Raw genomic sequence first — 14010 nt, 5'->3', positions numbered from 1 at the left:
TATGATGTACTCACAGAAAATACTCTCAAACTGCAAATAGGATCTTCAAACAATAAACATGAAAGCTACTGCCAAAACAATGAACAAGAAGAAGAAAGAACTAGAGGGTTTCAGAAGAGAAATTTCAAAGACGTTAAAAATGGACACTTCGAGTAATGGAGAGGTATATATAGAACCATAAATCGGACGGTCCGACCGCATGCCAACAGTAAACTTTCGCTACGCCCTGAAATCGGACCGTCCGATTTCATCACTTTCAGATTCACAATCTCTATCACACAGCAAATCGGACCGTCCGATTTGCCTTAATCTAAACGAAATTCACTCAACACCATGTAATCGGACGGTCCGATTACTATGCACGCCATTTTCCCTCACCCACAAATCGGACCGTCCGATTTGTGCTCCAACAAAGAAATCGGACGGTCCGATTACTAGCCCCTACCCAGCTAACTGACGCCGTCACATTACTGTATTATCTCTTCAAACCATCATAACGTTGAATAACACCCCTAACTTTCCCATATCAAAATTAATGAGCCTAGAGCACTCTATATATATTTTAAAAATTTAGATTCTTTAAAATGAAAAAGTTAATAAAATAATTAAAAAAAATCAATCGTCATTAATTTTATAATTTTAATAAAATATGTATATTATTATTTTAATTTAAAAATAATTAATTTTTTATTTTTTCACTTCACCAATATTTTTATTTTAAAAGATCTTAGTTTATATTTTAATGAAAGATTTATTCATGTGAAAATAACTAGCTATAGACAGCTAAGAGTTATTAACAAAGTAAAGGACTAAGTACTGATATTCATCGACAAAACATTATTGAAAAAAAATCATTAGATTAACAATTTAAATACCTAATATTAAGAGTAGAGGTGTTTGTGGTGTGGTTTAGATCGATTTTGAGTTAAAATTTATTCGATTTAAATACTAATTTTACTTGCAGTGTTATTTGGATTGAATGATATTTTTAGAAAAAATCAAAGTGAATTTGCGAATTTGTAAATTAAAAAAAAAATTAAATATATATAACAAGGCTCAACATTAAATTTTAAATAATTAACAATAACATAATAAATTTTAATAATATCTTAAAAAATCAATGATAAGATAATAATAAAAATAGAATTATAAATTAGTTAAAACAAATAAATAAATTATATTTTAAACATAAAATATTTATTAAATAATAATAATTTATGAATAATATAAAAATTTATAACAAATGAAATATATTATAAATAAAATTGTAAATAATAAAATAATAATATTATACGCAGTTTCGATTGAATTTAATCAATTTAATTTGAAATTTGATCTCATTCATGTAATTTTCAAAAGATAAAATCCAATTAAATCCAAAATTAGTACATTTTAATCGATTTTCAATTTAAATTAGATTGGATAAACAATTTAATTTGGATCAATTTAAATTTAAACATTTCAAATTAAAATCTATATGATCATAATGTGAAGTTCAGTTTAATAACTCAATATTATGAATTTCCTATTGAGAAAATCTAAGCGCCACAATTTTCATTTATTAATATATAGATACACACTAATATTTAAATATTTTCCAAGCATATATACTTGCACAAATGAAGATCAACTTAAATTCAACATTAAAACTTAACAGGAAAAATTAAACCCACAAATGTGTCTCCAACCGTTTATATAAGGCAGAGATATAGCATATCTGTCATGGGAGGTTTTTTGGTGCTATAAATTTTTTATCTAAATTACTTAAAAATAGAAATAAAAAAATGTGAGACCCACCTTTTTATTTTTTAATTTTATGACAACAAATTTAAGCATCATGGAAAGAACCGTCTATCATGTATGAATTGCACTCGTCAATTTATCTTTTGCATCTATCATTAATTAATAGCTAAAATAGGACAGGTTGACAGTAAGTCAATTACTAAATCGGTTTTGTTATGTACTCGTGTTACTCGTGAGTAGAGGTAGCCATTTCTCATACTTGTTTCAAATCTTCTTAATACGAATAGTTTAAATATTATTTAAAATATATTAGTTTATATTTTTAATTTATTTTAATTTAATTTAATATATTTTGATTTTATTTATTTAATTATTAAATTGAGTCTTATATTTATAAATTTTAAGATTTTTTTATTTTAACCTAATAAAAGATTATAAATATCTCATAAATTAGGATAGTCATAGTATAAAATGATTTAGAGATTTTAAAAATTTTTTTGGTTTCGTGATAAAATCATGATATGGACAATTAAATTTGAGGAGCCCCTCTCTTGTTGCATTAAGAAATTTGGTAGAAGGTTGAGGAATCCCTTCGAATCAATTCTCAAACTATGGCGTTGACAAGTTAGGTTGAGTAATTTCTTTCTTGTTACGTTAAAAAATTTGGTAGAAAGTAGAACGATTCTCTTTGTACTCAATTTTAACCCATCTTTTTTGTTTTTATTTCAATTACAATTTATCTTTTCTATTCAATTTTAATTCTTATATTGTTTATCCTACTATTTCTTTATCATCATGTCGTATCAGAACTCAGGTATTAGATTAATTTTTATTAATCTATATCTGTTCTTCTTTTATCATAAAAAAAAATGTCTGTCGTGTCTTTCTTTAAGTTCTTGTGTTCTTATTTTTTATTTGCGTTTCATTAGTGTTTAAAAAAACATAAAATGTAAAAAAAAAAGAGAAAAAAATACAAAAAAAGGAAAACAAAAACAAAAAGAAAAAAAATTATATTCTTATAGTTATTGTCCTTTTCATATACTACTTTTTTCACCTACACGATTCGAGGACGAATCTTTTTTTATGAGGAGAAGAATGATACGTGCTTCAAATGTTTGTGATATGAAAAGTTTAAATGTTATTTAGAAGATATTAGTTTACATTTTTAGAATATTTTAATTTAATTTGATATATTTTTATTTTGTTTATTTAATTACTAGATTGGGTCTATGGGTTTTAGGGTTTTCTTTGTTTTAATCTCATAAGAGTTTATAAATACCTCATAAACCAGGGTAGTCGTAGTATAGAATAATTTAGAGGTTTTAAAACCCTTTTTGGTTTCGTGATGAAACCATGGTGTGTACAATTGAGGTTGAAGAGTCCCTCTCTTGTTGCATCAGCGAATTGGTTAGAAAGTTGAGGAGTCCCTTCGAATCAATTCCCAAACTATGACGTTCACAAGTTAGATTGAGGAGTCCCTTTCTTGTTGCGTCAAGAAATTGGGTAGAAGTAGAGTGATTCTCTTTGTACTCAATTTCAGTCTATCTTTTTTATTTTTATTTCAATTACAACTTATCTTTTCTATTTAATTTCAATTATTGTCTTGTTTAGCCTTTTATCTTTTTATCATTTGGTATCAGAGCTCAGGTATTAGATTAGTTCTTATTAATCTATATTTGTGCTTCTTTTATCATAAAAAAAAGAGTTCTGTCGCGTCTTTCTTTAAGTTCTTGTGTTCTTGTTTTGGTTTATGTTTCATTATTGTTTTGCATTATTGTTGATTTTATTGCTTAAAAAATAAAAAAAATATATAGTGCAAAAAAAAAGCAAAACGAAAAAAAAGAAAAATATATGCAAAAATTGAAAAAATTATCTTTCTTATAATTATGAGTAAAGTATCGTTTTTGTCCCCAACGTTTTGGGTAAATCCTATTTGTGTCCCTAACGTTTAAATCGTCCTATTTGTGTCCCTAACGTTTGTAAAAGTGATTCAATGTTATCCTGCCGTCAATTACACATCATGAACGCTTTAGTTTGAGTTTTAAAAATCTCTTCTTGAAGTTAGAATACAAATGTCTGGGATAGAATCGATGATCCACTCCGAAAAATAGCTCATCAAAAATTGAAACTAATTCTTACAATATTTACACAATTCACTTTTCTAGGAACATAATTGAATCTAAACACAAATAGTGGGTATAATATTAAAATCAAACACATACAAGTGAGACCTAATTGAAAATGAATACATCCAAGTGAGAATAATTGAAAAATATAATCTGATTTGTTAGTATAATTGATAGTAGGATAACATTGAATCACTTTTATAAACGTTAGGGATACAAATAGGACGATTTAAACGTTAGGGACACAAATAGGATTTACCCCAAACGTTGGGGACAAAAATGATACTTTACTCTATAATTATTGTCCTTTTTATATACTAGTTTTTTACCTACAAGATTTGAGGACGAATCTTTTTTGAAGAGGAGGAGAATGATACGTGCTTCAAATGTTCGTGAGAGTTCAAGTGTTATTTAAAAGATATTAGTTTACATTTTTAGAATATTTTAATTTAATTTGATGTATTTTTATTTTATTTATTTAATTACTAGATTGGGTCTTATGTTTATGGGCTTTAGGATTTTCTTTGTTTTAACCTAATAAGAGACTATAAGTGCCTCCTTAGCTTTTATAGCCGTAGTATTAAATGATTTAGAGGTTTGAAAACCACTTTTTGGTTTCGTGATGAAACCATGGTGTGGACAATTGAGGTTGAGAAGTCCCTCTCTTGTTGCATCGGAAAATTGAGTAGAAGGTTGAGGAGTCTCTTCGATTCAATTCTCAAACTATGGCGTTGACAAGTTAGGTTGAGGAGTCCCTTTCTTGTTGCATCAAGAAATTGGGTAGAAGTAGAGTAATTTTCTTTGTACTCAATTTCAATCATTCCTTTTTGTTTCTATTTCAATTTCAATGTATCTTTTTATTCGGTTTAAATCTTTATCTTCTTGTTTATTTATTTCTTTATCAATTTCTCTCGGCGAGAAGATCATTTATAGAAATTTACTCGTCGAAAAATAATTTTGGAGGTGATTTTCCTCCTGCGGAGACAAAAGACGGAAACCCGTATAAATAAATGGGGTAAAAATGGAAATAAAATTTTTTGTCCCATAAAAACTCGTATAATACTCATATAAAGAAAATAACTAAACTGTCCTTAATATATATATATATATATATATATAAGTTTCATAATTAACAAAAAATCTAACAGTCACACTCTCCCTCTTCTCAGCAACCACCACAAATCTTATCAGAGGAGATTCACTCCCCCTTTTTCCATCTGCTACCCTCTTTTCCTTCACCGCCGCGCTCTCCCTTCGCACTGCTTCTCCCTCTCAAAGCCGCCAGCATCGCAGCAGTCATTGCGTCACGCGCCTGAGGAGAAGAGAACCGTCGCTGCTTCATCACTGTCCCGAGGAGAGGGAGTTGTCTTCACGCTGCACGCCTGAAGACAAGGAGAACCGTCGCAGTTTTTGTTACAGTCCAAAGGAGAGTTGTCTTTATCGTCGCCGTTTATAAGAGAGCCACTTTCATCCCCGTCCAGAGAAGAGTCATCCTTTGTCGCCATTAGAGGAGAGTTGCTGTCGCTCACCTTCTTCCTCTCATTATGTCGCTCACTGCTTCCTGCTCAAAGTTTTGCTGCCTCCGCCTTTGATCCACTCTCTGCTCTGCCGTCGCTCACTAATTTTAATGTATGTTTTGATTTTAAATTGATGAAATTGCTATGGTTTGAATTCTATTAATGTGAAATTAGATTTAAGTTAGAGTTTGAATTCTGTTAATGGATAAATTTAGATTTAGAGATAAATTTTGTTGTTGTAATATTGGATTTAAGGTTTGGAGTTTAAATTCTTACTAAAAATTTGGGACATTGAATTATAATCCTGAGTTTAGGATTTGGACTATTTTAAATGTTAATTATATTTTATTTTTTAATTTATCTATTTTTTTAATATTTTTTATTTTTTTTAAAATCTGCAAATATTCGCGGAGATCTCGATACCCAGTAGATACAAAATCCTCGTTATCCGGGATAGAAACAGGAATGGAATATGGGTGGCAGAACGGGAAGAGAGGCATGTCCCTGACCTATAAAATCTTTTATCATCCCCTACTCATACTAGTGCATTTAATTTTTTAGATATAGATAAAATTTTAGTGTAACAATTAATTATTGGATTTTGTGATATTTTTTAAAATTATGGAGAATAATTCGTCCTCATAAATTAAAAAAAAATACTATAAAATCTAATAACTAAATATTACACCAAAATTTTTTTAATATTCAAAAGAATTAGTCGTTACTCACATGTTCTATAGGAGATAATAAACAAAAATATATAAAAACATATTTTTATTTTTTTAAAAGATAAAGATAATAATTTTTGTTATGAAAATTGTATATTCTTATTCTTTTTTAAAAAAATAATAAAATTATATATATACATATGAATGATGCATCGCACGAGCAGCATGTGTGATCTCATTTATATTCCCCTTGTGTTTGTGATCTCTACTCTCCAGAGAGCACAGTAGAGCAGAGATAGATGGCGGAGTCCCAAAATAACAACCAAGTGAATGAACATCTCTTAAACCGGAGCAGCCACCCTGCAGAGGCGGCACACATCGTGGAGTCTCGTCGCCTTGAAGAGGTGCTGTCAAACGCAGAGCTACCCTTGTGGAAGAGGCTGCCATCTGCCACGTGGATGGAGCTGAAGCTACTGTTCCCACTGGCGGGACCCGCCATACTGGTGTACTTCATCAACAACCTGATGTCCAACGCCACTCGTGCCTTTGCTGGCCACCTTGGCAATCTCGAGCTCGCAGCAGCAAACCTTGGCAACAGTGGAGTTCAACTCTTCGCTTATGGCCTTATGGTATACCCTACCACATACATACATCTTCTTTAATTCTATGCTATATTTATGCTTCCCACTACTTAATTATCATTCTATGTACAAACAAAATTTAACTTTCCACAAATAAACTATATTATACATTCACTTCATGCCAGAACGAAATCTAAACAATAAAGTTTAATTTGTCGAATTTTAGATCTTACATCAAGTGTTATATACCTGAAAAGATTAAAGTGTTCAGTATAAACACTTGATGATTTTATATCTAAATTACATTTCTTTTCTAAAGAAAGAGAATGTTTCATCATATCGTCTAAATTATTGAAGAGGGGGGGGGGGGGGGGGGGGGCGTATGCGCACAATCGAGGGTTCTGATGGGAAAATGATCCTTCTTATAATTCTTCGATATGCAGTTCATTATATACTTAATCATCATTTTTTTTATATATATTTAGAAGAATATTAAAAAGTCAGCAAAATTTATTGTTTTTAGAGAATAATTAATTATTAATATTTAAAAATATAGACTACAAATATGCTATTGAATTAATAGACTAAAAAAATTAGATCGATAATTAAAAATACTAACAAAAAACAATAATTTTTACTGATTTTTGAGTTATATATAGAGAGAGACTTTTTTAATTATATTATTTTTTTATTTTTTATTACTTATTTTTAATAAAAAAATATATACTAAAAATTATTCTCAAATTAACTATTATATATTTATATATTATATATTATATATTAATATACATATTTTTTAACTAAATAACTATAGAATAATTAAATTTGTTATAATAAAATAATTAAATTTATTTAAGCGAATAAGTAAATTTATTTACAGTAGCATAATAATTGATATTAAATATATATATTTTTTCGTAATAATTGATTGGTAATTAATTTTTAAATTATAAATAATAATAATAGTTTTTAAGTAACATATGATTTATTTATAAAAGTGGTACATATGTGATTAATTCCTGATTCCTCATTCATGCATAGATGTCGTCCCCACGAAATTGGTTCTTTCCAAAAGTAGCTCTAACCAACTAATTATTTAAGGCAGCTTTAAATACATTGTACTACACTACTACTACTAGTACTCATCAATTATTAAGGAACTTAACCTGCGTGTGTTTACTTTATAGAGACAAAACTAATATGTTCAAAAATACTGAATTAGTATATTTTGTATTAATTTTAACAAAAAATATATAATTTATTTTTTATTTTATTATTTTTATTAATTTTTTATAATTATATTTTTTATTATTATATTTTTGTTTTAAATTTTTTAAATAAAAAATAAAAAAAATTAAATTTTTGTAATTTATTTTAATTTACTACTAAATAAAATACAAAAATACAAAATTTTATATTTTTATCTTTTATATCTTATTCTATTCTAAAAAATAAATGCAGCTATGCCAGATGAGGAATCTTATTTTTTACTATACAACACTAGTAAGTCTAGTATATGTAGTCCAAGATGCTGCCATGCATTTAATATATATGGCTATACTATTATGAACAGAAATTTAATTTGTTCTGTCCAATTAAATACCAAGCTAGCCTCTGCCATTATTTATTCCCTATTGTACTAATTATTTCCCCTATGAGATATTAATTTGTTACATTTTTTTCTTAGACAGAATGAATTAATAATGTGCATTTCAAGTCACTCTTGAAATATAATTAATAATGTGCATTTAGAATGCCATGAAATAGTATTTCTCTTTTTTCTTTACCCCAGTAACAGAACTGTACGGTGGTTATTCATGCAGTTGGGTATGGGAAGTGCAGTAGAAACCTTATGTGGACAAGCCTACGGTGCCAACAAATACGAAATGTTAGGTATATACATGCAAAGAGCCACCATTGTATTAACCCTAACCGGAATCCCCTTAACACTGGTCTACATCTTCTGCAAACAAATCTTGCTCTTCATAGGAGAGCCACCATCACTGGCATCCGCCGCAGCAGTATTCGTCTACGGTTTAATCCCTCAGATCTACGCCTACGCCATCAACTTCCCCATTCAGAAGTTCCTACAAGCTCAAAGCATAGTCTCACCAAGCACATACATATCAGCGGTAACGCTGGTTCTTCACATGTTGCTGAGTTGGGTGGTGATCTACAGGCTAGGGTTTGGGCTGATTGGGGCTTCTTTGGTTCTGAGCCTGTCGTGGTGGATCATAGTGGTGGCGCAGTTTGTGTACATTGTGCGTGCACCCGAGTGTAGGCACACTTGGACTGGTTTTAGCGTTGAGGCGTTTAATGGGTTGTGGGAGTTTTTGAAGCTGTCGGCGGCGTCGGCGGTGATGCTGTGCTTGGAGACATGGTACTTTCAGGTTTTGGTGATCATCACTGGCCTTCTTGAGAACCCTCAGCTTGCTCTTGATGCAATCTCAGTCTGGTGAGTCCTGCTCCTTAGTTTACTCTCTAGCTATGATCTATGTTTATTTTTTCTTTTTAAAATTTACGTGCATTTATTTCCGTACGAAATTAATAGTTAAAAATTATAAAATGATAATTTAGTCATTTTATTAAATTATTGGAGAATTATAGTTATTAATTTGTTTAATTACTCTATTGATGCTAATAGTTTTGCAAAATTTTTAATTAGGTCTTTATACTTCTTTTTAATTGGATTTCTGTACTAATTTTTTTTCAATTAAGTCCCTTTTGACAGTAATTGATTTAATTGTATATATAGGGACCAAAGTAAAAAAAAATTGGTATATAAACTCAAATAAAAAAAAGGTGTAAAGACTCAATTAAAAACCTTTAATGTAAGTTAAAAAAATATAGAGACTTAATTAAAATTTTTTTATAATTAAACCTTATTAATTTTTTATAAAAATAACTACAAGTAAACTTTTACCTAAACCACTGCTTAGTGGGTGGTGCATGCAGCATGGCAATAACAGGGCTGATGCTGCAGGGTGGAATTGGTTTTAATGCGGCTGCAAGGTCAGTGCATATATACTATACGTACACATACATACATACATACATACGTTAAGAAGTAATAAATTGAAATGGTACAGTGTTCGAGTAAGCAACGAGTTGGGGGCAGGGAATGGTCGAGCAGCAGCATTCTCAGTAGTAGTAGTGAACATACTATCGTTTGTGATAGCGGTGGTTGAAGCAGTGGTGGTGCTAGCACTTCGTAATGTAGTAAGCTACGCATTCACGGAGGGGGAAACAGTGGCCAACGCAGTCTCGGACCTCTGTCCCTTCTTGGCAATCACTCTCGTTCTCAATGGCGTTCAACCCGTTCTCTCCGGTATAACTAACTAAGTAACTAACTAACTAATTACTTTTCATATAACAAATAAGAGAGAAATCATGTTTATTGCGTGCGTGTTTGATTCACGTGATAGGAGTGGCGGTTGGATGTGGGTGGCAGGCAGTTGTGGCATATATAAATGTGGGATGCTATTACGGGGTGGGGATCCCATTGGGTTGTCTCCTGGGCTTCAAGTTCGACTTTGGTGTTAAGGTATCACATTTCTAAGCCTCTAGGAAGAAAACACATACTAAAGATTATATCAATTTAATAAATTACACTAAATATAAGGAGACATACTAATTTTTTTTTAAATAAATTATATTTTAATGCAATTTTTGGTAAGTCTACTTAGAAAATTAAAATTTGTATTTCTTTTAAATTTGGTGATTTTACGCTAAGTAAAATTTTTTAAACAATTTTTTTTTTTTTGTATGAATGGCAAAGGATTAAGAGAATGTTAAAATAATTTAGATATTAATATTTTTTTATATGTGTCTTGTGAATAATCTTTCAAATATAACAACAAAAATATAAAATTGATTTAGAGATTAATTTTTTATATATAGTTTTTAAATAGTTCTTTAAATATACCAACAAAAGAGTGGATTTAAATATATGAATCATTTCTCATTTATAAAAAAAATTTTATACTTTATCAAACTAAGATCACTTTTGAAAAGACAAAATTTTTTTCTTAAAGATTGTTTTATAAAAACTTGATTTTTTGAGAATCAAAATTATTGTTTAGTCTAAAGAAAACCTATTATAGCTATAATAATGGTATAAGACTTACCAATTAAGAAAATAAAGTTGTATCAAAATCGTCATTGATGATATACAGGGAATATGGTCTGGAATGATTGGGGGGACATTGATGCAGACGCTTATTTTATTGTGGATCACATTTCGTACTGATTGGAATCAAGAGGTATGTAATTAATTCAATATCAAATTATTATAAGAAAAAATTTAGAAAGTCAATATTTTTATTAAAATTTAGTTAGTACTTAACTAGTAAAATAAAAATGAATAATCTCATACTATTAAATATATTCTTATATCATTAAAAATATTATTAATAGCTAATTGATTATTACAAATTATAAAATTTATTAATCCTAACACTACTCTTATTATAATGATATATTAATACTCTTGTTGGTTTAAAGTTTAAAGATTCAGATGACTTAGTTTACATTATTATTAGTTAATAGTAAAAATTCACATTTGACATGATTTCATTTCATAAAATTTTAAATAGAGAAGATTCATTTTCAATTTATATTCATCTATGGTCTATGTAATATTATTGTAACCAATAAAATAGTCCATCCACTTATATTGACTAAAATCGACTAGCATATGAACTATTATTGCATGATATTTATAGCACGTGATACACTAATATTAAATTTGTCATCTTTTGATTTAGACTGTGGAGCGATATGTAGACTTTAATTTAGGATATATATATAATTATTATCTAATTATGACATTATTAAAAATATTATATATATGAATATGTGGTGTGAAATATGATGAATGCAGGTAAATACAGCCAAAAAACGACTGAACAAGTGGGAACAAAAAAAGAAAACTAAGAATCAGAGCTGATAAATATGTGGATGATACTAGCATACATATTGAATTCTTACGATACGGTTCTTGGTCCAAATGCCAGTGGGATACTGTAATGAGTATAATTAGACCATACTAAAAATATTAGATCAATAGACCATTGAATTTTGTCATTTTGTACTATTTGAGTCGTATTTTTTTAATGTTTTTAGTCGAATTCTGTAAATGATATGTACCTACTTATTTATAAATGTTTGTAATTAATCACAAAAAAAAAATTGCATGTAATTAATAAGATCCATTAAGCTTGAATTTTTTTTTTCGAAGTAACACCCATCAAATGTCATAAAAAAAAGAAGTTGAAGCTGCAATAAAGCGCTTTTCAAATAATGTGGAGAGCATTCATACTCAAATTTGTGATTTTTAATATTTTTTTAAAAAGAATATATAAATCTAACTCTAACAGTCAAATTTATGTTTAAATATATAAATCGGACCTTAGGTTTTGTATCTTAAATAAAATTGAGCCTCCAATTTATTTATCATCTTCAACACACCACAAATCGAATCCTAAATTTTGTATTGCAGATAAAAATGAGCCTCTAATTTACAAATTCTAATTAAAAAAAATTATATCCATAAAAAATATGCTATAACTCTATATCCGTAGCATAACACATATTAAGTTTCCATTACTAAAAAAATTAGCCGAAATGAAGTATTGGCACAATGAATATTTTACCAAGATTTTTGTTTCGGTGGTTTGCTAAATTAAGAAACTGATATTTTTAAAACTTTTAATGTAATCAATGTGCCTCCAGCAACATACTTCCGCTCTATTTTTGTGTAATGCCTTTGAAAAAATCAAGTTTTAAAAAATTTCAACAATAATATTTCTAATTCCTAAAGGGCATTTTAAAGAAGAGAACAAATTAAATGCTTTATTAACCTGTGCTAACTTGGATGATTCATAAAATTAATATTTTGATCTTGCCAAAAATTTTAAATGGGCAGTATTTGATGGAAGTGGAGGATATAATTCAGCATGACACCTAAAAAGTATTAGCAGAGGTTAAGTCAAACAAATCTCAATTTGAATCATTCCCCACCTTCAAGGAAACGATCATTAGCCACATTGTTTTAGGATAGAAAGGAAGAGAAATTGGAATCATCATTACCCCAAAGGCAAGTTGTGCTTGTAACTTTGAGAATTAAGGCATAAGGCTGACTAGTTATGATGATGTCAGAAGTTGACCAAATGTATTTCAGTATTTGTTGATGGGTATTACAAAGAAGATTCATTTGTTTTGGTTTGATGTAGTTCATATAGAAGAGGTTTGACATATGATTTTGCCTGCTATCAATGGTCACATGATGCATGGTTCACGAGCATATAAATAGCTACGTAAGACATTACTCATGACTATATATGCGAATGTAAATGTTTCAATGAACTTTTATTTAGGTAGCTAGGTCCCCCCCGAATTTATATATGTATGTAGGAATGTGTGCTTTTTATTATCTCAATTTTACTACACTGATCTTATTACTACATATGCCAATCAAGTTTGCAATGCAAGAATCACACAGAAGATGGATTATTATTACATTATTCACGAAACATATGTTCATCTAATTTTTACCACAACCAAACATAAACATAGAAACAATAGGAACAAAAACAGTGTTGAGTCAAGTTGAAGAAGGAATTGAAGGAAGCAATTGTCATTCATTTTCCATACATGGGAGAGGCAGGCAGATATGTGTGGTTCTGGTAGGTGTCCCGCAATTGCAGTGGTCACAAAAACCGAACATATGTTCATCTAATTTTTACCACAACCAAACATAAACATAGAAACAATAGGAACAAAAACAGTGTTGAGTCAAGTTGAAGAAGGAATTGAAGGAAGCAATTGTCATTCATTTTCCATACATGGGAGAGGCAGGCAGATATGTGTGGTTCTGGTAGGTGTCCCGCAATTGCAGTGGTCACAAAAACCAGTGTTCTCAGAAGCTAATTCACATTACAGCTAGCTAGTAGTGCCTACGGTAAACAACATTTATGTGATTTGACAGCAACATCACATTTCTGCTTCTCACTTTCAAGCGGCTAATTTTTTTTAATACTAGGTTCACATGTGAATTATGTTGAGTTATGGAGTATTGAGAAGATATATACAGTTGGATTAAAAAATTTGAATATGAAAGTACAATGAGTGTTATATCTTAATGTGGTAATTTTTGGTGTTTTTTTAAAATTATGGGAGGTACACAAATCGGACCCTTCGATCCAATTTGTGTTTAACAAATTTTAAAAATTTGATGTACACAAATCGGTCCGATTTGTGATGAAAAAATAAAAAAAAAATTTGGAATACACTAAATTTTTTTAATTTTTTAACACAAATCGGATGGTACGAGTACAGAAATCGACAGTCCGATTTGTGTACCCTAAAAATTGGA

The 14010-nt window shown here is 29.3% G+C and overlaps 1 protein-coding gene across 2 annotated transcripts; it reads left to right on the top strand.

Annotated features, from left to right (window-relative positions):
- The first annotated feature begins 6323 nt into the window (after positions 1–6323).
- LOC130976847 (protein DETOXIFICATION 40-like) lies at positions 6324–11771 on the top strand. Of its 2 annotated transcripts, XM_057901783.1 has the most exons (7): positions 6324–6683; positions 8459–9090; positions 9591–9647; positions 9725–9963; positions 10061–10179; positions 10811–10897; positions 11518–11771. In XM_057901783.1, exons 1-7 carry the CDS (start codon positions 6354–6356, stop codon positions 11581–11583), a joined length of 1530 nt encoding a protein of 509 aa, XP_057757766.1. In that variant the 5' UTR covers positions 6324–6353; the 3' UTR covers positions 11584–11771. The 2 variants fall into 2 exon arrangements, with proteins under 2 accessions (XP_057757766.1, XP_057757767.1); XM_057901784.1 differs by lacking the exon at positions 9591–9647.
- The last annotated feature ends 2239 nt before the right edge of the window (positions 11772–14010 follow it).

Source organism: Arachis stenosperma, chromosome 4, assembly GCF_014773155.1.
Source record: "Arachis stenosperma cultivar V10309 chromosome 4, arast.V10309.gnm1.PFL2, whole genome shotgun sequence".
Lineage (NCBI taxonomy): Eukaryota > Viridiplantae > Streptophyta > Magnoliopsida > Fabales > Fabaceae > Arachis > Arachis stenosperma.
Note: the sequence above shows the minus strand (reverse complement) of the source record. Positions and strands in the feature narration are given on the sequence as shown.